Below are 23,890 nucleotides of genomic sequence, written 5' to 3'. Positions count from 1 at the left end.
AGTTTACACACCATCGCATAGAAATCCGCGCTGAAATCCTCTGGCGATGACGTGTCGCGCCGTCGCCGCGATTATGACGCGGCGACGGGCGCGACGCTGTCATATAAGGAATTCCACGCATGCGTCAAATCATTACGACGCGTGCGGGGAATCCCTTTGGACGGATGGATCCGGTGAGTCTGTACAGACGAGCGGATCCATCCGTGGGATCCGATTCCAGCGGATAGATATTCTGTGCATGTCGACAAATATCTATCTGCTGAAATTCGGAAATATCCGCGGATAAATATCCGCCGGAGTGTACACACCATAGAATCTATCCGCTGAAACCCATTCGATGGGATTTATCTGCGGATAGATTCTATGGTGTGTACGGGGCCTTAGGGCCAGATCCACGTAGCTCTGCGTAATTTTAAGCAGGCGTAGCATATCGTAGTTACGCTACGCCACCGCTACTTTGAGAGGCAAGTGCTGTATTCACAAAGCACTTGCGTCTAAAGTTACGGCGGCGTAGCGTAAATGTGTCGGCGTAAGGGCGCGGAATTCAAATGACAAAGATGTGGGCGTGTTTTATGTTAATTCTACTTGACCCCGCGTAAATGACGTTTTTTTTTAACGGCGCATGCGCCGTCCGTGGGGGTTTTCCAGTGCGCATGCTCCAAATCACGTCGCAAATAATCGCGAACGTTTTACGCAAACGACGTACACGACGGAAAATTCTACGCTGGCCCGACGTCCATACTTAACATTGCGTACGCCTCATAGAGCAGGGGTAACGTTACGCCGAGAAAAGCCTTACGTAAACGACGTAAAAAAATGCGCCGGCCGGACGTACGTTCTGTGAATCGGCGTATCTAGCTAATTTGCATACTCTACGCGGAAATCAACGGAAGCGCCACCTAGCGGCCAGCGTAAATATGCACCTAAGATCCGACGGCGTACTAAGACGTACGTCAGTTGGATCTAGCCCCCTTTCAGGCGTATCTTGTTTTGTGGATACAAAACAAAGATACGCCAGAGCAGCCTAGAAGTTACGCGGCGTATCAATAGATACGCCGCCGTAACTTCTTTGTGGATCTGGCCCTTAGCTTGTGGCTAATAGTAAATTAAAATAGACATTGCGAAAGTCAGAAAGTTCACAGGAACATGAGTAACACAATTGTGGGCGTCACCTACTTCTCATCCTTCAGCCTGTGTGGGCTTAGAGGGGGACACATAAGCCTATTCCACACTTTGCTAGGTCTCTTTTTTAGAGGTGGAAAAAGATTAGTATTATTGCTGTTTTGTTTTTTTGTTTTGTTTTTTTTTTACTGTTGTCTGCATCCTCCTACAGGAAGGCTGAGTGAGCAATAAATATTTCAAAATTCCAGCATTAACCTACTCCAGGTAACATCTTAACCACTAAGACCCCTTTCACACTGGGGCATTTTTCGGGCGTTTTTCAGGCGCTTTGGCATAAAAAAAAGCCTGTAAAGCGCCTGAAAGAAGCCTCATCTGCAATCCCAATGTGAAAGCCTGAGTGCTTTCAGAGCCCTTTTTACACTGCCAGCACCCGAAAATCGCTGGTAAAGCATCGCTAAGACCCCTTGGGCGTTTTTCAGGCGCTTTTGCGTTAAAAAAGCTACCTCAATGGGAAGGGGGCTTTAGGAGCGGTGTATTCAACGGAATTAACCCCTGAGTGTTGTCGGATTATCTGATCGTGTGTACACAAGTCCATCGAACGAAACTCCAAAGTACAAACACGCTTTCTGAGAAGCAATGCTCACCATAACACGACATTAGCAGAAGTTGCCCAAGGGTGGCGCTAAAGAGCTGAAAAAACACGTCGTTTCGTGTTTGTTGGCCGACAATTCTTTGCAGTTTGTATGCAATACAAGTTCACGGCCAACGGCCTTCGGACACAAATCCTTTTTCTGCGGAAAATCCTATTGTGTGTACAAGGCTTAATCCTATCGCTAAAACTCCTAATTACCATGCCTGAAACCCCATACACGCTATTAGATTTTTGTCTTTGGATTTACCAAAACCATGTAGTGCAAGGGCCTGCCTGATTACATACGATTGAAACTCTTAAAGCTGAGTTCCACTGGGAGACACACAGGTCCCAGAAGACAGCAGAGACCAGTGAGGACGCACAGCGCTACTCACGCATGCGCAGTAGGGGACCAGGCTGTGAGGTCGCAAGGCTTCACTTCCTGATTCCCTTACTGAAGATACTGGCGCCTCCACCTAGAGCTGAGGGACGGATCGACTTTGGATGAAGACATTGTGGGAGCCCTGGACAGGTAAGTGTCCCTATTTTAAAAGTCAGCAGCTGGAGTATTTGTAGCTGCTGACCTTTAATTATAATTTTTTTGGGCTTGTGTATGCACAGTGCGTGCCCGGCTGTGAAGCCACAGGCGGGCGCCTACTAGGGTGACCACGTGTCCCGGATTGCCCGGGACTGTCCCTTAATTAATGCTTGTGTCCCGTGTCCCGGACACACTCATTACGGGACAATACAGAGTCCCGGAATTGGCCTGGGCAGATCTAATGCCCCCTAAAATAGCCTTTGTATACATCATCTCTGTCTCAGCCTATGGTGGACCCCTAGCTGACAGAGAGTGAGACCCCTTTTTACTTTATTTCTACCCCTGGCTCAGTGCCCAAACTGGTTGCTACCTGGCTGCCTCCCGCTTGGCGTGTAGCAACCAGTGACGTCAGAGCAGGAGAGAGGCAGAGACCTATCACAGCGGAGGAGAGTTTAACTTCCTCCTCCGCGCCTTCTGTTCAGCTCCACCCACCTCCTTCTGTATGTTCTGGAGTCCAGCCGGCAGTCAGAAGAAACATCGGACTGTGAGACAGACTGCAGTGTACAGATGAGAGATGGTACAAACTAAGGCAAGTAACATTGCAAAGCTCTGACCAGCAGATCCATCCGTGTTATAATCCTGTCGGCTCTCCCTCAGCAGTCAGAGTTCAGCACTTGTAAGAAGCTGGAGTGTCTGCACAGGACACTCAGAGGCTTGCTCCAGGCTGAGTAAGATAAGGCAGATAAGGGTCGGCAGGAGAGAACAGATTACACATGACACCCTGGATGGAAGGAGGAAACATCCTTAGATATCAGGGCAGGGTTCATGCTGGGACTTGTAATCCTTCACTTTTGGGGATGTGACTTCCCCCCCAAAAGTGAAGAACTACAGGTGCCAGCATGAACCCCTCAGAGCTGAAGATGTTTCCTGCACACATGATAACTCCTCACACCCAGTCCTGTCCATCTGCTCAATGTCTCTTCTCTCCCACTACTTGTTTGCCTCTCACTGCCCCCCCTCACCCTCAGCCTTTCATGTTCTGCCACCTCTTCACCCACTAGTCTTGTTACCCCCTCTGTATACCAAGCAATCCTCTCAGGAGTGGCTCATCAGCGACTATCACAACCTCAGAATCCTGCCAGCATTCCATTTATTGCTCCTTCAACCTGACAGAAATGTTTTAGTTACTCCACTGCAGCGGTGTAACTACAGGGGGCGCCATTGCAACCCAGCCTCATACTCCAGGGGGTCCATGCAGCTTCCCTCTAAACCTGGATAGGAGAGGCGGCATATAGAGGAACTGATGCCCCCCATGTTCTTCTTGCAGCCACTGAATGCCTGCATGAGGTAAAGGAGGAAAAGCGGGCATTCAGTGACTGCAAGAAGAACATGGGGGGCATCAGTTCCTCCTATCCAGTTTCCTTCTGCTGCCCACAGGTCCCTCAACACTCTCCTGGCTGATCTTCCCCAGTAACTTCTCTGCTCTCTCCCACCTCACCCCCCATTCGCCAACCCCCTGCTGTCCTCTGGTCCCACCCTGTGCTGTTCTTCAGTCCCCCCCTCCTGTGCTGTCCTCTGGTCCCACCCTGTGCTGTTCTTCAGTCCCCCCTCCTCCTGTGCTGTTCATCAGTCCCCCCCCTCCTGTGCTGTCCTCTGCTCCCACCCTGTGCTGTTCTTCAGTCCCACCCTGTGCTGTTCTTCAGTCCCTCCTCCTGTGCTGTCCTCTGGTCCCACCTGTGCAGTCCTCTGGTCCCACCTGTGCAGTCCTCCGGTCCCCCACCTGTGCTGTTCTCCAGTCCCCCACCTGTGCTGTTCTCCAGTCCCCCACCTGTGCTGTTCTCCAGTCCCCCACCTGTGCTGTTCTCCAGTCCCCCACCTGTGCTGTTCTCCAGTCCCCCACCTGTGCTGTTCTCCAGTCCCCCACCTGTGCTGTTCTCCAGTCCCCCACCTGTGCTGTTCTCCAGTCCCCCACCTGTGCTGTTCTCCAGTCCCCCACCTGTGCTTTTCTTCAGTCCCCCACCTGTGCTGTTCTCCAGTCCCCCACCTGTGCTGTTCTCCAGTCCCCCACCTGTGCTGTTCTCCAGTCCCCCACCTGTGCTGTTCTCCAGTCCCCCACCTGTGCTGTTCTCCAGTCCCCCACCCCGTGCAGTTCATCAGTCCCCCCCTCCTGTGCTGTCCTCTGGTCCCACCTGTGCTGTTCTTCAGTCCCCCCTCCTCCTGTGCTGTTCTTCAGTCCCCCCTCCTGTGCTGTCCTCTGCTCCCACCCTGTGCTGTTCTTCAGTCCCACCCTGTGCTGTTCTTCAGTCCCTCCTCCTGTGCTGTTCTCCAGTCCCCCACCCGGTGCAGTTCATCAGTCCCCCCCTCCTGTGCTGTCCTCTGGTCCCACCTGTGCTGTTCTTCATCCCCCCCCTCCTGTACTGTTCCTGATTTGGAGGAACTGTCCCTCATTTAGAGCATTGTCCCTCTGCCCCTCTGTTCCTCTTTCCTCCTTGTTTGTCCCTCAAGGAGCCAATATAAAAGAATAGTAGTGGTAAAAAAGCACCTGTGGGTTTAACCAGTTTTTCTTTGTTTATAATTCTCCTACATATTTTTGCTAATAGGTGTCCTTCATTCCCATCTCAGAAAGTTGGGAGGTGTGCCTCTATCCATCCCACTGCCCCTCTGACTACTCTGTGCCCCGACCACTCAGTTGTTTTTCTTGATGCCTAGGGCCCACTTTTGATCGCGCACATGGGCCCGCTGATTTCATACGCCCCTGCCCCAAAAATCTGCAAAAAAATGGGGGGGGGTGTCCCTGAATGGCAGTTTGGAAATGTGGTCACCCTAGCGCCTACAGTCAGAATGCCGGTGTAGTGTCACATTCTGCTGCCTATCGTAGAATGCTGCGGAAGTCACGTGGCGGCCAACTGCGCATGCGCGATGCGTTCCAAACGCAAGTGCGATGCGTTCCTAACGCAAGTGCGATGCGTTCCAATGGATTCACGACAGTACACACCAGTGAAACCTCGGTCGGCATCCAGGCTCTTTCCTTAACATCCCCGTGGATTGGAGGATGTTAAAAAAAGAGCCAGGAGGCTGAGCGAGCGGAGCGAGCCGCCCGAGCGAAGCGAGGACGTGAGGCCGACTGGCCACTTTCCTCTAATTCCACGTCGCCCTGAATGCCGGGTTCGCTGGTGTGTACTGTCGTAAATCTATTGGAACGCATCGCACTTGTGTTTGGAACGCATGCGCAGTTGGCCGCCACGTGACTTCCGCAGCATTCTACGATAGGCAGCAGAATGGACATTACACCGGCGCTGTGGAGAGGAGCGAGACTTTGTTCGCCTGCATTGCTGGACCATGGGACAGGCGAGTGTCCGATTATTAAAAGTCAGCAGTTACACTTTTATATGGGTGGAACTCTGCTTTAAGCCCCTTGGCTAATGTGGTTCTTTATTAATGCAGATGTGACAGGAAAAATGTAACCTCCACTTCTAGAGTTGTGTCTATTGAATGTTTGTTACATTAAAGTTGATTTAAAAAAAACAAAAGTAGAAGTGTAGTGGAGGTCACGTGTTTCCTGTGAAACGTGGAGGTGCAGTCTGCAGCCACATCCCCGTTAGAGGAGTGCAGACAGTTCCGTACACAGAGCGGCTCTGGGTGTCTCCATCATGCAGGAGCCGGCGGAGGCCTCGTCTTCCCGGGAGGAGGAGGAAGAAGAGGAGAATGATGTCGGTCAGTACTCGGAGGCCCCGCTCATCTATTACACCATGATGCCCGCTGATGATGATTGCGCCGACCTGCTGGACACTTCGGACCCCAGAGACAGCACGGCCAGCCCCGAGGAGCTGGAGGACGATGACAACTCCGGCGACAATGACAGCGTGGTGAACAAGACGTGTACCTACCCGTCCTGCCAGGAGACCACCAGTCAGGTGGCCAAGCAGAGGAAACCCTGGATGTGCAAGAAACACCGCAACAAGATGTACAAAGACAAGTACAAGAACAAGAAGAAGAGCGACCATGGGGTCACCACCACCCCCAACAAGCTGGAGGTCAGCATCGGGGACACGGGGCGGGCCTAGAACTCCCATCAGTGCTTGTTGGGGGACTACAACTCCCAGCAAATCCATCAGCCAGCTGGAGGTCTAACATGTGGCATTTATGTCAGGCTGCAGGTGTTGACACTATTCCAGAAAGCCTAGAACTGTCATCACACCCCAATCATATACACTCATAGTAACCTGGTCTTGTTGTGGGACTACAACTCCCAGCAATGAACAGGAGATCAGGTCCACCAGCAAGCTAAAGGTCTAACATCTGGCGTTATGTCAGGCTCAGGTCTTGTGACTCCAGAAAGTCTAGAAGAGTCATGGCACTACATTATATACACCCATAGGGCCAGATTCTCAAAAGAGTTACGCCGGTGTATCTACAGATACACCGGCGTAATTCGAAAATCCCGCCGGCGTATCATTGTTTTGTATTCTCAAAACAAGATACGCCGGAATTAGGCTAGGATCCGACTGGTGTAAGTCACTTACACCGTCGGATCCTAAATGCAATACGACGCTGGCCACTAGGTGGCTTTTACGTCGATTTCAGCGTCGCATATGCAAATGAGCCGAATACGCCGATTCCCGAACGTTTTTTTGCGCCGCTTCGCCGTAGTTTACGTTGTTTCTGGAAGCGTAAGGTTACCCCTGCTATATGAGGGGTAACCTTACGTCGGTCCGCCGTATGCCATGTTAAGTATGGCCATCGGGTTTTTTCGTCGTTTACGTAACTCGTCGCGAATAGGGCTGTGCGTTCATTACGTTCACGTCGCAAGCAATGTATTTGCGGCGTACTACGGAGCATGCGCAGTGGCCTACGTTTAAGGCTGGCGCATGCGCAATTCGTTCGGCACGGGGGCGCGCTTAATTTAAATACGAGCCGCCCTCTTTGAATTACGCGGGGATATGCCGGGCCATTTGCACCACGCCGCCGCAAATTACGGAGCAAGTGCTTGGAGAATACGGCACTTGCTTCAGTAAATTGCGGCGGCGTAGTGTAAATGGCTTACGCTACGCCGGGATCTATGAGAATCTGGCCCATAGTAACTTGTCCTTGTGGGACTACAACTCCCAGCATTGATCAGGAGAGAAAATCCATCAGCTAGCTGGTGCCATGTCAGGATTAGTATCTACTGGCAGGACAGGGCTTGTGACTATTCTAGAAAGCCTAGAACTGGCATATTATACAGGATTGAAATAACACACACACATATATATATATATCTATCTATCCCTGAAATCGTCCCCGAAGTCGGGACTGACATGCGCAAATGTAATCATGCGAGTTCTGCTGAACGCGCATGATTTTATTCCCGCAGTCACTGAACCTGGGCTAAACAAGATTTCAGCAAGCGTTTGTCAGATTAAATTTAAACTTTGGCTAAAAACAATATTTGGGCATGTGCACTGTAAAAGTAGACTGGCACTAATGCCATATGTGGAGGCAGCAACATTGTAGCATTTTGCTTTTATTCACCCCGTACAATATAGTGAGCGCCGAACATCCACCACCGAGACTTACACTTTCGTTTGGGGCACGGCTCTGATAGCGGTTTGCTTGCTCTGCACTTGGTCCATTCAGAAAACATCCTGCATTCTTTTTACAGAACACAATACGTTCTGATTGGAGGAAGTGCATAGTGATCTCCCTTCCAATTGCAGAAGGCCTTTCATTCTATAAAAGGAATGCAAGACATTATCCCAGTGGAGAGTGAGCAACTACCCATCAGAGCCGTACTCCAGTCAGAAGTGTAAGTCTCAGCGCTTGGCACTCGTGGGTTAACTATACTGTATGGAATGAATAAAAAGTTTACAGAATGCTGCAGACTACACACCGGACACGTCACACACGTCATTAGTGCGCATTTATTTTTCCAGTGCATATGTCCAATTATTGGTTAGGCCAAAGTTCTGCTTTAAGCTTTGCTAAAAACATGCTTTCAAGCAGTTGTCTCCAAACTGCAGCCTGGGAGGCATGATGCAGCCCTTTGTTTGCTGGCAACAGTTCCTACACTGATAGCAACAGTGGGGCACTATTCTTCCCACTGCCACCAGTGATGGTGTACTATTCCTCCTAATGACACCAACAGTGGGGGAACTATTCCTTCTAATGACACAGCTTTATTATTACTGACGGCAACGATGGGGCAGCTATTTGTCCCGTCAACGCCAGCGATGGGGCCGCTAATCGTCCCGTCAACGCCAGCGATGGGGCCGCTAATCGTCCCGTCGACGCCAGTGATGGGGCCGCTATTCGTCCCGTCTATGCCAACAATGGGGCCGCTATTCGTCCCGTCGACGCCAGTGATGGGGCCGCTATTCGTCCCGTCGACGCCAGTGATGGGGCCGCTATTCGTCCCGTCGACGCCAGCGATGGGGCCGCTATTCCTCCCGTCGACGCCAGCGATGGGGCCGCTAATCGTCCCGTCGACACCAGCGATGGGGCCGCTATTCGTCCCGTCTATGCCAACAATGGGGCCGCTATTCGTCCCGTCGACGCCAGCGATAGGGCCGCTATTCGTCCTGTCGATGCCAGCGATAGGGCCGCTATTCGTCCCGTCGACGCCAGCGATGGGGCAGCTGTTCATCCCGTCGACGCCAGCGATGGGGCCGCTAATCGTCCCGTCGAAACCAGCGATGGGGCCGCTAATCGTCCCGTCGACACCAGCGATGGGGCCGCTATTCGTCCCGTCTATGCCAACAATGGGGCCGCTATTCGTCCCGTCGACGCCAGCGATGGGGCCGCTATTCGTCCCGTCGACGCCAATGATGGGGCCTTAATACTTTCCCTAAAAGCAAAGATGGGACATTGTTTACTTCCGCTGATGCTGTGACTTCTACTCCCAATGGCCACAGTCTGGCCCCCTTAAAATCTAAAGCACAGTAAACGGACCTTTTGTTTAGAAAGTTTGGAGACCCCTAAACCACGGCTTACATTCATATTAAGATCGGTGTTCTATTCTCCAAGAATGGAGCTGAAGGATGTTTTTTAAAGTTTCAAAAAAGCTGTTCAGAGGTTTTGAATGAGTTGAATATTTGCTAAGAGCGAAGCTCTTCAGATCAGTTCTGAGACTTGCTATACATTGCAGATATATATATATATATATATATATATATATATATATATATATATATATATATACAAGATTATTTATCCTATGTTTGTTTTTTATCCAGGATACTGCAGAGTGCTCGATTACTCTTGCAAAACAAAGAACTGGATCTGTTGGGGATCGTCCTCCTCGCCCTACATTGCTGGAACAAGTGTTAAACCAGAAACGACTTGTAAGTGTTTTCATTGGTTAATCCTGGAGATTGTTAAAATGTTCATGGATTAAATTGGCACTTTTCGGGTTCAGTCACCCAGGAGCAGGACATGACTTTCTATATGTAGCCACCTGTCACTGTTATTGCAATTTTCCCTTAGGCTGGCTTCACAGATATACATTGGGGGAGATTTACCAAAACTGGAGCACACAGAATTCAGTGCAGCAGTGCTTAATAACCAACAGGGGTGCCGATAGATATCACATCACAAAAAAATCAACCTATATTTTTGCCAAAATGCAACGCTCGCGATGCTAAGCTTTGCAGCCATGCCAGAAATTCTACCCCCGTTGAACAAGACCCATTCAAGTGAATAGAAGGATGAAGGCAATATCTGCACCTAATTTCTTACTGTGTTCATTCAGGGTGGTGTGTTCCCCCCCATGCTCATTCTGAAAATAACCCACCTGTGTGCCCCCAGCAGCTACCGGCAGGAGAGGGAAATGGCAGCACTTTGGGGGAAGGGGGCACACAGGGATCCCAGACAGCAGGGAGAAGGGGGTGCAGATACTAGAACTGATCCAGCAGTGCAGCAAGAAAGGTAGAAACTAGCACAAGAGTCACAAGTGTAAGCAATAAGGCAGCATTGCTGGGCCCCCTTTTTAAACTGATGAGGAGGGCTGGCTGCAGGCCCGTCGCTACAGGACAGGCAAAACAAACAATTGCTTGGGGCCCCTGAGCTGGCCTGGGGCCCCCAACTTCCCCTTCCCAGGCTTTAGCGTGGCCAAGCTCCTCTTCCTTCCTCCTGGAGTCCGGCCAGGAACCGCGCGCGGTACAGGAGATTCAGTTTCCTGTTCCTGGCGGTCTGACAGGAAGTACACACTTCCTTTCAGTTCGGCTGGGAACACAGGAAACTGAATCTCCTGTACCATGCGGTGCCCGGGCACTATCTGATAGGGGACTGGGGACCCATCATGATAGAACACCGGACTGACAGGAGGCAGAGAAGCTTGGCCACGATACAGCGGCTGCTTACAGGGAAGAAGGGGAGGTGAGAATGGAAAAACATAGGGGGGGGGGGAGTAAGAACATGGGTGTAAAAAATTAGCGAAGCTTGGGTGGTAGGGGGGGTGCTTGGGGGCTCCCATTTTGCTTGGGGCCCCCAAATTCCTTCAAACGGCCCTGGCTGGCTGTACTGCCTTTTATCAGCGGCCCTGGTAACCAATCAGCTTCTAGGGTTTAGGACCCTTTCACACGCTAAAAGTAATCCCTCCCCCGTCCCCCTCTTCCCTAATCCATGTCAGTCCCTTCGGGTCTGGTATGGATTTTAAATGGTTAAACTTTAAAATTCTATTCTACCACTTGTACCTACAGGCAAGCCTATCGTAAGGCTTACCTGTAGGTACTATGAATATCTCCTGAACTTGCAGAGTGCATGTAGCCGACGATGTTACCTGCACATGCGCTCTGAAGGTCTGGCTTCTGTGTGTAATGAATCTATATAATATGAGTTTCACTCAGTTTGGCTCTGGTCTAGATTGGCCCCAGTATGTGTATAAATCAGGGGTCTCAAACTGGTGGCCCTCCAGCTGTTGCAGAGCTACAAGTCTATCATGCCTCTGCCTGAGGGAGTCATGTTTGTAACGGTCAACCTTGCAATGCCTCATGGGACTTGTAGTTTTGCAACAGCTGGAGGGCCACCAGTTTGAGACCCCTGGTATAAATGAATGTGAATAAGGGACCTTTAGATTGTAAGCACCTTGAGTTCAGGGACTGATTTGGATGTACAATATATGTAAAGCGCTGTGTAAATTGACTGCTATATAATAATATATAAATAAATAATTTTCAGATTTAGGTGGGGAAGGATTAGAACCTCTGTCAGGTTTATTGTTGTAATAGAAATATGGCATGACAGGTCCTCTTTACAGTGAGATATGGGGGGTTAATAAGACCCCACATCTCATCTCTAGGCTTAGGGAGCCTAAAAAAAAAAAACGATCACAGCCGAATCGGCACCGTTTTTTGAATGCAGAGGCCGGGCGTGACGTCATAACATCGCGCACAGGTGAGTCGGTAGAAGCACCGGAAGGAGGGGGGCATCCCCTTTCGCTGCCCGTAGGAACGATCAAGCAGCGGAACAGCCGCTATGATCGTTCTATGGTGAAGGGAATCGCTGTCTGAAAGCTGCAGGCATCATCCAGATATAGCAACAAAGGCTGGGGAATGCCCAGGGAGAAACCAAGCCGACTTACTGACCAGCTTGCAGAACAACCAATTAACCTGTCTAACAGTATGCGTTAAAAACAGGGGTTTTGTCCGCACGCATTTGCAAACGCATGCGTGAGCCACAGGGCCGCGCCAAGGCACCCTGTAATCTGTGGTCCTAACACTAAACAATGAGTGTCCCCACAATGGAGGCACATGCATTCTACTGGACAGATATAGCCCCACAAAGTCCAGGACGTCCTCTGAGCCTCAAGTGGTTCATAATACATCATTAAAAATGTATTTTCTAATTAAAAGCAGTGCACATACACAAATTTAACTTGGTATCAGCTGGTTGCAGTTTTTGTAGCAGAGTTTAACGAAAAGCAGCACAAGGAGTCAATTGATTCTGAAGCATGCTGACAGGAGGTGAAAGCAGAGTGACAGAGATCAGCTAATCACTGTGCTGCGTCTCCTTCACGGTCCAATCACAGGCTGGGGATGAGTCCATGACCACCTAGGCCAGGGATATGCAATTAGCGGACCTCCAGCTGTTGCAGAATTACAAGTCCCATGAGGCATAGCAAGACTCTGACAGCCACAAGCATGAACCCAGAGGCATGATGGGACAGCTGGAGGTCCACTAATTGCATATCCCTGACCTAGGCTTAGAGAAAGTGGGTTGTGTGACTTTGGCTCCTGTTCTTCCCTGAAGAATGATGACATCTAGTGGTGAAAACGTACTGCGTTTTTTTTTTTTTTTTTTTTAATTAGAACTGATGTTCTGTTTTTTCATTTTAAAATCTTAAAGTGGACCTTCAGCCTTTTTTTTATTTATTTTTTTCAACTTTCCATCTATTAAAGCATCTGTGCTTTAACTTTGGATGGTAAAACATTTTTTTTTTCTGACAGTAAATTCCTTATACGGCCCCCTTCCTGTTTCTTGTCTGGTAAGGCTTATGACATCATGCACAGCTTCATACATAAATGGGGTTCTGCGCGAACCAACACAGTGGTAAAAAAGTAGATACTTTAAAGCGGTAGTTCACCCTCTCGTACTTGATTTTACCATCGAGACAGGCATTGTAGCGCGAGCTACAGTATGCCTGTCCCGATTTTTTTAACCCCGTACTCACCTCGTAGTCGTCCATCGTAGATTCCGGCTCCCGCGGGGAATGGGCGTGCCTATGGAGAGGGAGGATGATTGACGGCCGGCCCTGGCACGTCACTCTCCCCGAAGACAGCCGGAGTAGGTCTCGGCTCTTCACGGCGCGTGCGCACAGGCTATGCGCACGCGTCGTGAAGACCAAGCCTATTTCGGCTATTTCCGGAGAAGCGTGACGCGCCAGAGCCGGCCGTCAATCATCCTCCGTCTCCAGAGGCACGCCCATTCCCCGGTATCTTCGATGGACGACTACAAGGTGAGTATGGGGGGAAAAAATTCGGGACAGGCATACTGTAGCTCGCGCTACAATGCCTGATTTAAAGGTAAAAGAAAAAATTATTTTTTTTCCCGTCGATAGGGTGAACCCCCGCTTTAAATATAAATATATATAAATATGGTGAATGTGAACAAAAAATACAAATAAAAAGTGAAAGGTGGAATAGTGAGTAATCACACTATGCAAATGTAACCGCAAAAAGAAATAATAAAATATATTAATTAAGTGGTTAAGTAGTTGAGCAAAAAGTCCAAAAAATTGAGGTGATAAAAAATATATAAATACAATAAAATATGGAAAATGGGGTGAAAAAATGAGTAAAAAGTGTCCCAATGATGGTGTGCCAAGCTGTCAAGTGGTGGTCGCAGTGTAGCTGAGTATCCACTAGGCAGGTTGTTGACAGATATATAGTTCACTCCCTCACTAGGCTCCCAGAACTCTTACCTCAAACCATAAATAAATATGCATCCAATAGATATTGAATCACCATAGAGATCTTCTCTCCTATTAATATCAGCTGGGACGTCTCCTCGGTCACTTCCTAGTACAGCTCCAATAGAGGGAGGGAAAAGAAAGGAACACAAGGGCTCCAATAGTGTAATATTGTAAGACTCAGGGGAAATTTATTAGAGAAATAACCTGTGCTTACATCAAAACTTAAAAACGAGTGCAATGAATAAACATACGAGCGGCGTCTTCAGCGCCGGCTTACGTCACTCCAGGTGTACGCTCTGACCAATCCCTATGCGTTACGACACGGGATCACGTGTCTTCATCTGGGGAACCTGATTGGTAGTACGGCTAATGTTTATATATATCCAAAACCGGAAGTAGCGGAGCCGCCATTTTATTGTAGCCCGCTGTAAGTTATGAGCCAAGCTAATATTGTCAGCAAAGTGGCGTCAGATGTCATTCATATTGGCTGCATGTACACTAATGTATCCAAACACAGTTACATGAAAGCATCAGCCAAATGTCAGAGCCCGGCAGGGCAAATTACTGAATAAAGAACATTGTAATAAAACCATTAAGCGATAAGTAACTGACTATGGAACGGTATAGGGCATCACCCTAATATGTAAAAGCAATGGGCAGATCTATTCCAGGCCAGTGCTCCTCGCATAAATCCAAGATTAAATATATAATATATCTAAGAATATAAAAATATGTATATACAAATCCATATATCGGTATGTATATAACATATGTAAAAATGTACAAGATAAAATGCACAAATACGTATAAAATAGGAATAAAATGTTAAAATATAGAGATAAGAGGGTGGTAGACCCAAAATGTATATGGTGAACGAACACCTGGTTTAACGTTAATACAGCATTCTGACTTTCAGAGCCCTCTTTGTCCTTCCCACATATTGAAGGTTGCAGCTACATTGTAGCACATATACAACACCCTCGGTATGGCACCCAATAAAGTCTTTAATGACATGAGTCTCGCCCGTATTTGTTGCTACAAATTCTGTTTTTTTCTTTTGAAATCTGTGTGACTTGCGGCATGCATAGCACCCCTTACAAGGATAAAAACCTTTCCCAGAAAAGAAGGTATATCCAGGTTTCGGTGGGGGTTCGACTACTGTTTTCACAACTAGATTTCTCAGGGTAGGTGCTCTCTTATACAGAATTCTTGGTTTGTCAGGGAGGATTTGTTTCAGGTCTTTATCATTTTTCAAGATGTGCCAGTGTCTCTTTATCAACTTGGCGACATCCTTATGTTGAGAGTTGTAGTTCAAAATTAGACCCGGCGCTGCTTGTTGATAGGTGGCTTTTTCTTTATCCTCTAACATCATTTTTCTATCCATTCTTCCCACAGTGTGGGATTTGATTTTTTATCCAAGTTTCCTCATAGCCTTTTTCTCTGAACCTTGAACCAATAATCTCTGCTTGCACTCTATAGTCACTCTCTCTGGAACAGTTTCTCCTCATTCTTACAAGTTGTCCCCTAGGGATGTTAAAAAGCCATGGTTTAAAATGGCAACTGTCCATCGAGAGGTAACTATTCGTATCTACATTTTTGAAGTGTGTTTTGGTTATTATCTTGTCCTTTTCTACACTAATAGTTAGATCTAAAAAGTCAATAGATTTCTCATCAATCTTCCATACCAGGGTAATGTTCTTATCATTCCTGTTGAGTGATTCTAGGAAGTTTTCCAGGCTTTCTCGAGTGCTAGTCCACAGAATGATAATATCATCTATATATCTCTTATAGAGTGATAGTTCCGTGGGGGTATTTTCATAAATGGCGGTTTCCTCCCATAGTGCCATAAAGGCATTTGCCACACTGGGTGCAAATTTTGCCCCCATGGCTATACCGATAGCCTGTTTAAAATATGTCTGATCGTACCAGAAATAATTACATTTGAGGCAGAAGTCAAGACATTTGATGAGAAATTTCCTCTGTTTACAGATAAGGTTGCTATATTTGCGTAGAAGCCATTTTGTGGCCAGACAGGCATCGTGATGTTGCACAATAGTATACAATGAAGATACATCTGCCGTTGCAAGTAGTGTTCTCCCTTCGCATACCGGCACTGTGTCTAAGAGTTGCAGAATGTGTTTGGTATCTTTAAGGTAGGCTGGTGTGGTTTGAACCACAGGCTGTATAAAATAATCAATATATTGTCCCATCCTTGAGGACAGGGAGTCTATCCCATTAACTATGGGCCTCCCTGGGGGATTGTCTTTTGATTTATGGATCTTTGGGATAGTGTATATTACTGGTATTCTGCATGCTTCTGGTATTAGGTATTTCGATTCTTTTTTATTAAGGATTCCTTTCTTACTTCCCAGATGTACAAGCAGTCCCAACTCTTTTTTATATTTCGCGGTCGGGTTACCAAGTAGTTTAACATAGGTGTTTCCATCCTGCAGCTGTCTATTTAATTCATTATGATACTGTTCTTTTGATTGTATCACAACTGCTCCTCCCTTATCCGCGGGGCGGATGACAATATCTTTCCTTTGTGTTGGCAATTTAATACCCTTCTTTATATGTATCGGGTCGTTCCTCTTTTTCAGTTTCAGAGACTCCAGGTCTTGTAAAACTAGCCGTTTGAAGACTTCAATATGTTGGTTCTTAGTTAGCTGTGGGTTATAGACTGAGTTGTTTCTTAAAGTACTATGTAAGGGTGCATTCTCCTCACTGGGTGGAGCATTCCGAGGAATGAAGGAATTATTCAGAATGGCTTTTTTGATAGTGAGTTTTCTCACATACTTCTGTATTCCAATATAGGTTTCGAATTTATTAAGGTTTTTTGTGGGGGCATGCTTCAAACCTTTATCCAAAACTGACAGTTCTTCTGCAGTAATGGATTTCCCACTAAGGTTTACAACATTTTCTCCAACTATTCTCTTTTGCGCTTGGAATCTCTTTCCCGCTCTATTGCCTCTCTTTGTTCGGGACTTAGCCTGTTTTCTTGAAGTCTTCTTGGAGAGTAGTACGGGTCTTGTCTTCGAGGAGAGTAGTCCCTCCTCTCCCTGTCTAAAAAAGCCCTTTGTGCATTATAGTCATATTGGCTCTGGTAAGGTCGTTGGTCATAATACGACTCTTGATGGTTCCTAATAGGTTCAAATCTATTATGGGTATGTATGGGAGTTCTATCATATCCTCCATGATAGTCATAATGTTGTGGTGGTCCTCTATAATCTCTTTGATTGGTTTGATTGTTTTGCCCATTATTCTGGGGTTTCTTAAATGGTTTTTTGAAGGGTTTCTTCCCTGTTTTCTTTGGTGTACGTTGTCCCTGATTCCCATTATATGGCTGATCATAATAGGGTCTACCATAATGGGGGGGTTCATAGTACGGTCTATTAACCTCAGGTTGAACATCCCTCTCTTCTGTTCTGGATTCAGCACGACTAGCTATAAGTGTTGGATCAAGTATCCTCACTTCTCTCTCTGGTGTTGAGTATGTCGAGTTAGGCTGTATTTGTTCGACCTTCTGTTGCCACTTGAACACAAGGTCTGACTTATAATCACCGACATCACGTTGGTACTTTTTCATCTTCCGTTGTTGCACTTCTTGATCCTTAGCCATAAGATCTTTATTCAATTGTGTAGCTAGTTTTTTGAAATCCTCTGAGTCTTTCTGTGGTTCTATTTTGGATTTCAGCTCCTCAATTTGTTTATCTAGACTCCGTACTTTCCGTTGCTTACGTTTCAACAGAAACTTCAAGCCTTCCACACTTTTACTATTAAAAAATTCAAACCATTCGTCCATAGACTCTTTGTCAATCAGACCATCATTTGGGGGGAGTTCCCATCGGAGTCGCCGGGGGACAATATTTTCTCTTATGTATCTGTCAAAGGTGTTAATATCCCACCAAAGACTGACCTTTTTCTCCATATGGTGACCTAGCTTCCTAACTAAGCTTTCAAGGTCCATATTACGTGTTCTGTTCTGAGGGTTGAACACATCATCAAGGTTCACTTTTCTATTCTCAACAAATGAAAAGACATCCATAGTGGCAGCACAGGTGAATATGTAAATAAATAGTGACAATAATCAAGAAAGAGCCTCTGCGCTACTATAGACTCCTAAACGGTGATAACCCAAAACAGATACGGTGCTGCAAAACCTAATAGTGTTTACAATACACAAATCAGAAATCATACATAAATGGGGTTCTGCGCGAACCAACACAGTGGTAAAAAAGTAGATACTTTAAATATAAATATATATAAATATGGTGAATGTGAACAAAAAATACAAATAAAAAGTGAAAGGTGGAATAGTGAGTAATCACACTATGCAAATGTAACCGCAAAAAGAAATAATAAAATATATTAATTAAGTGGTTAAGTAGTTGAGCAAAAAGTCCAAAAAATTGAGGTGATAAAAAATATATAAATACAATAAAATATGGAAAATGGGGTGAAAAAATGAGTAAAAAGTGTCCCAATGATGGTGTGCCAAGCTGTCAAGTGGTGGTCGCAGTGTAGCTGAGTATCCACTAGGCAGGTTGTTGACGGATATATAGTTCACTCCCTCACTAGGCTCCCAGAACTCTTACCTCAAACCATAAATAAATATGCATCCAATAGATATTGAATCACCATAGAGATCTTCTCTCCTATTAATATCAGCTGGGACGTCTCCTCGGTCACTTCCTAGTACAGCTCCAATAGAGGGAGGGAAAAGAAAGGAACACAAGGGCTCCAATAGTGTAATATTGTAAGACTCAGGGGAAATTTATTAGAGAAATAACCTGTGCTTACATCAAAACTTAAAAACGTAAGCAACGGAAAGTACGGAGTCTAGATAAACAAATTGAGGAGCTGAAATCCAAAATAGAACCACAGAAAGACTCAGAGGATTTCAAAAAACTAGCTACACAATTGAATAAAGATCTTATGGCTAAGGATCAAGAAGTGCAACAACAGAAGATGAAAAAGTACCAACGTGATGTCGGTGATTATAAGTCAGACCTTGTGTTCAAGTGGCAACAGAAGGTCGAACAAATACAGCCTAACTCGACATACTCAACACCAGAGAGAGAAGTGAGGATACTTGATCCAACACTTATAGCTAGTCGTGCTGAATCCAGAACAGAAGAGAGGGATGTTCAACCTGAGGTTAATAGACCGTACTATGAACCCCCCCATTATGGTAGACCCTATTATGATCAGCCATATAATGGGAATCAGGGACAACGTACACCAAAGAAAACAGGGAAGAAACCCTTCAAAAAACCATTTAAGAAACCCCAGAATAATGGGCAAAACAATCAAACCAATCAAAGAGATTATAGAGGACCACCACAACATTATGACTATCATGGAGGATATGATAGAACTCCCATACATACCCATAATAGATTTGAACCTATTAGGAACCATCAAGAGTCGTATTATGACCAACGACCTTACCAGAGCCAATATGACTATAATGCACAAAGGGCTTTTTTAGACAGGGAGAGGAGGGACTACTCTCCTCGAAGACAAGACCCGTACTACCCTCCAAGAAGACCTCAAGAAAACAGGCTAAGTCCCGAACAAAGAGAGGCAATAGAGCGGGAAAGAGATTCCAAGCGCAAAAGAGAATAGTTGGAGAAAATGTTGTAAACCTTAGTGGGAAATCCATTACTGCAGAAGAACTGTCAGTTTTGGATAAAGGTTTGAAGCATGCCCCCACAAAAAACCTTAATAAATTCGAAACCTATATTGGAATACAGAAGTATGTGAGAAAACTCACTATCAAAAAAGCCATTCTGAATAATTCCTTCATTCCTCGGAATGCTCCACCCAGTGAGGAGAATGCACCCTTACATAGTACTTTGAGAAACAACTCAGTCTATAACCCACAGCTAACTAAGAACCAACATATTGAAGTCTTCAAACGGCTAGTTTTACAAGACCTGGAGTCTCTGAAACTGAAAAAGAGGAACGACCCGATACATATAAAGAAGGGTATTAAATTGCCAACACAAAGGAAAGATATTGTCATCCGCCCCGCGGATAAGGGAGGAGCAGTTGTGATACAATCAAAAGAACAGTATCATAATGAATTAAATAGACAGCTGCAGGATGGAAACACCTATGTTAAACTACTTGGTAACCCGACCGCGAAATATAAAAAAGAGTTGGGACTGCTTGTACATCTGGGAAGTAAGAAAGGAATCCTTAATAAAAAAGAATCGAAATACCTAATACCAGAAGCATGCAGAATACCAGTAATATACACTATCCCAAAGATCCATAAATCAAAAGACAATCCCCCAGGGAGGCCCATAGTTAATGGGATAGACTCCCTGTCCTCAAGGATGGGACAATATATTGATTATTTTATACAGCCTGTGGTTCAAACCACACCAGCCTACCTTAAAGATACCAAACACATTCTGCAACTCTTAGACACAGTGCCGGTATGCGAAGGGAGAACACTACTTGCAACGGCAGATGTATCTTCATTGTATACTATTGTGCAACATCACGATGCCTGTCTGGCCACAAAATGGCTTCTACGCAAATATAGCAACCTTATCTGTAAACAGAGGAAATTTCTCATCAAATGTCTTGACTTCTGCCTCAAATGTAATTATTTCTGGTACGATCAGACATATTTTAAACAGGCTATCGGTATAGCCATGGGGGCAAAATTTGCACCCAGTGTGGCAAATGCCTTTATGGCACTATGGGAGGAAACCGCCATTTATGAAAATACCCCCACGGAACTATCACTCTATAAGAGATATATAGATGATATTATCATTCTGTGGACTGGCACTCGAGAAAGCCTGGAAAACTTCCTAGAATCACTCAACAGGAATGATAAGAACATTACCCTGGTATGGAAGATTGATGAGAAATCTATTGACTTTTTAGATCTAACTATTAGTGTAGAAAAGGACAAGATAATAACCAAAACACACTTCAAAAATGTAGATACGAATAGTTACCTCTCGATGGACAGTTGCCATTTTAAACCATGGCTTTTTAACATCCCTAGGGGACAACTTGTAAGAATGAGGAGAAACTGTTCCAGAGAGAGTGACTATAGAGTGCAAGCAGAGATTATTGGTTCAAGGTTCAGAGAAAAAGGCTATGAGGAAACTTGGATAAAAAATCAAATAGACACTGTGGGAAGAATGGATAGAAAAATGATGTTAGAGGATAAAGAAAAAGCCACCTATCAACAAGCAGCGCCGGGTCTAATTTTGAACTACAACTCTCAACATAAGGATGTCGCCAAGTTGATAAAGAGACACTGGCACATCTTGAAAAATGATAAAGACCTAAAACAAATCCTCCCTGACAAACCAAGAATTCTGTATAAGAGAGCACCTACCCTGAGAAATCTAGTTGTGAAAACAGTAGTCGAACCCCCACCGAAACCTGGATATACCTTCTTTTCTGGGAAAGGTTTTTATCCTTGTAAGGGGTGCTATGCATGCCGCAAGTCACACAGATTTCAAAAGAAAAAAACAGAATTTGTAGCAACAAATACGGGCGAGACTCATGTCATTAAAGACTTTATTGGGTGCCATACCGAGGGTGTTGTATATGTGCTACAATGTAGCTGCAACCTTCAATATGTGGGAAGGACAAAGAGGGCTCTGAAAGTCAGAATTAAAGAGCACGTCGAAAATATAATAAAAGGTTTCCCGAAGCACAATGTCTCAAGGCACTTCGATCAGATACATAATCGAGACCCGACCCAATTGCAATTTTGGGGGATCGAAAAATACAATCCATCTTGGAGGGGTAGCCATAAGATCAGAATGATTAGTCAAAGTGAATCCAAATGGATTCACTGTTTGCGTACACTTGTACCAGGAGGAATGAATGTTGAATTCGACCTCAACTGCTTCCTCAGCAATTTCTGATCCTGACATCTTATAGTCATTTCAATTACCTTGGTCATATTATAAATTAGGTTTGTCTATTTTCATTTATATTTTTATTAATAATGGGACTGTATTTATTTACACTTTTAAGCTATGTAAGCTATTGCTGTATTAACGTTAAACCAGGTGTTCGTTCACCATATACATTTTGGGTCTACCACCCTCTTATCTCTATTTTATCATTTTATTCCTATTTTATACGTATTTGTGCATTTTATCTTGTACATTTTTACATATGTTATATACATACCGATATATGGATTTGTATATACATATTTTTATATTCTTAGATATATTATATACCTAATTTTGGATTTATGCGAGGAGTACTGGCCTGGAATAGATCTGCCCATTGCTTTTACATATTAGGGTGATGCCCTATACCGTTCCATAGTCAGTTACTTATCGCTTAATGGTTTTATTACAATGTTCTTTATTCAGTAATTTGCCCTGCCGAGCTCTGACATTTGGCTGATGCTTTCATGTAACTGTGTTTGGATACATTAGTGTACATGCAGCCAATATGAATGACATCTGACGCCACTTTGCTGACAATATTAGCTTGGCTCATAACTTACAGCGGGCTACAATAAAATGGCGGCTCCGCTACTTCCGGTTTTGGATATATATAAACATTAGCCGTACTACCAATCAGGTTCCCCAGATGAAGACACGTGATCCCGTGTCGTAACGCGTAGGGATTGGTCAGAGCGTACACCTGGAGTGACGTAAGCCGGCGCTGAAGACGCCGCTCGTATGTTTATTCATTGCACTCGTTTTTAAGTTTTGATGTAAGCACAGGTTATTTCTCTAATAAATTTCCCCCGAGTCTTACAATATTACACTATTGGAGCCCTTGTGTTCCTTTCTTTTCCCTCCCTCTATTGGAGCTGTACTAGGAAGTGACCGAGGAGACGTCCCAGCTGATATTAATAGGAGAGAAGATCTCTATGGTGATTCAATATCTATTGGATGCATATTTATTTATGGTTTGAGGTAAGAGTTCTGGGAGCCTAGTGAGGGAGTGAACTATATATCTGTCAACAACCTGCCTAGTGGATACTCGGCTACACTGCGACCACCACTTGACAGCTTGGCACACCATCATTGGGACACTTTTTACTCATTTTTTCACCCCATTTTCCATATTTTATTGTATTTATATATTTTTTATCACCTCAATTTTTTGGACTTTTTGCTCAACTACTTAACCACTTAATTAATATATTTTATTATTTCTTTTTGCGGTTACATTTGCATAGTGTGATTACTCACTATTCCACCTTTCACTTTTTATTTGTATTTTTTGTTCACATTCACCATATTTATATATATTTATATTTAAAGTATCTACTTTTTTACCACTGTGTTGGTTCGCGCAGAACCCCATTTATGTATGATTTCTGATTTGTGTATTGTAAACACTATTAGGTTTTGCAGCACCGTATCTGTTTTGGGTTATCACCGTTTAGGAGTCTATAGTAGCGCGGAGGCTCTTTCTTGATCATGCACAGCTTGCTCTCTCTCACTCTTGTGAGAGTGTGCCAGGAAGGGAGGGGGCATGAGTCGTAGGAGGGCCAATGAGAGCTGGAGGGGTGTCTGTGTAAATCCAGGAAGTGAACAGGCAGCAGCTTCAGCTGCCCACAGTTACAATGGCTGCAGCCAGACTCAGTGGAAGGAAATTTCTGCAGCATATTTGGCAAGTACAGAATTACAGTATATATAAAATAATATGCAAAGTGGTTGGAGGGAAACTTCAGAATGGCAAAGATGTTTTTATTACAAATTATGTGAGCAGACTGCAGTTCCTCTTTAATGATTTCTGTGCCTATGATACCATTAATGACGCATTTTGATTTTGTCACCAGTCCCTTTTGAGAAGTCCAGATGTTGTCAACTTTCTTCAGACCCAACAGCAGCTTCTCAGTCGCCAGGCTTTGGAACAGAGACAATCCTTTCAAGGGGCATCACTTTGACCAAATCTCTGCATGTCTTGGATTAGAAGGATTTTATTTTGACTGTTTTTTGTTTTAATTTATTACATTACAAACTTACATTTTCATTATTTCTAAGAGCGAAGATGTGGGAAGATCTTGGAATCCTCTGCCATGAAATGATTGTGCTTTTCCTCATAGGGAGCTTTTGTGCTTTGGAGCCCATACTTCCCCTTATTGTGATAGGAAATGTGTACATGCTAGGCGTCCATAAAGGGTTCATTTCTTCTGATCTTATGCACGTGTGCAGTGACTGATCCTGTGCAAAGTGAATGAATCTAGAGCAGCCAA

The 23,890-nt window shown here is 45.2% G+C and overlaps 1 protein-coding gene across 1 annotated transcript; it reads left to right on the top strand.

Moving 5' to 3' along the window:
• Positions 1-5,840: 5,840 nt before the first annotated feature.
• Positions 5,841-23,623, top strand: LOC120929140 (regulatory factor X associated protein). The gene is made up of 3 exons (XM_040340393.1): positions 5,841-6,325; positions 9,503-9,610; positions 23,474-23,623. Exons 1-3 carry the CDS (start codon positions 5,942-5,944, stop codon positions 23,579-23,581), a joined length of 600 nt encoding a protein of 199 aa, XP_040196327.1. The 5' UTR covers positions 5,841-5,941; the 3' UTR covers positions 23,582-23,623.
• The last annotated feature ends 267 nt before the right edge of the window (positions 23,624-23,890 follow it).

This window comes from Rana temporaria, chromosome 2 (genome assembly GCF_905171775.1).
Source record: "Rana temporaria chromosome 2, aRanTem1.1, whole genome shotgun sequence".
In the NCBI taxonomy this organism is placed as follows: domain Eukaryota; kingdom Metazoa; phylum Chordata; class Amphibia; order Anura; family Ranidae; genus Rana; species Rana temporaria.
This window is presented reverse-complemented; position numbering and strand designations above follow the sequence as displayed.

Excerpts from the sequence above, each read along its gene's own strand:
- LOC120929140 (XM_040340393.1), top strand. The coding sequence starts at position 5,942 with ATGCAGGAGCCGGCGGAGGCCTCGTCTTCCCGGGAGGAGGAGGAAGAA. Across the intron at positions 6,326-9,502 it reads CCACCCCCAACAAGCTGGAG|GATACTGCAGAGTGCTCGAT; the intron begins GTCAGCATCGGG and ends TTTTTTATCCAG. Across the intron at positions 9,611-23,473 it reads TGTTAAACCAGAAACGACTT|TCCCTTTTGAGAAGTCCAGA; the intron begins GTAAGTGTTTTC and ends TTTTGTCACCAG.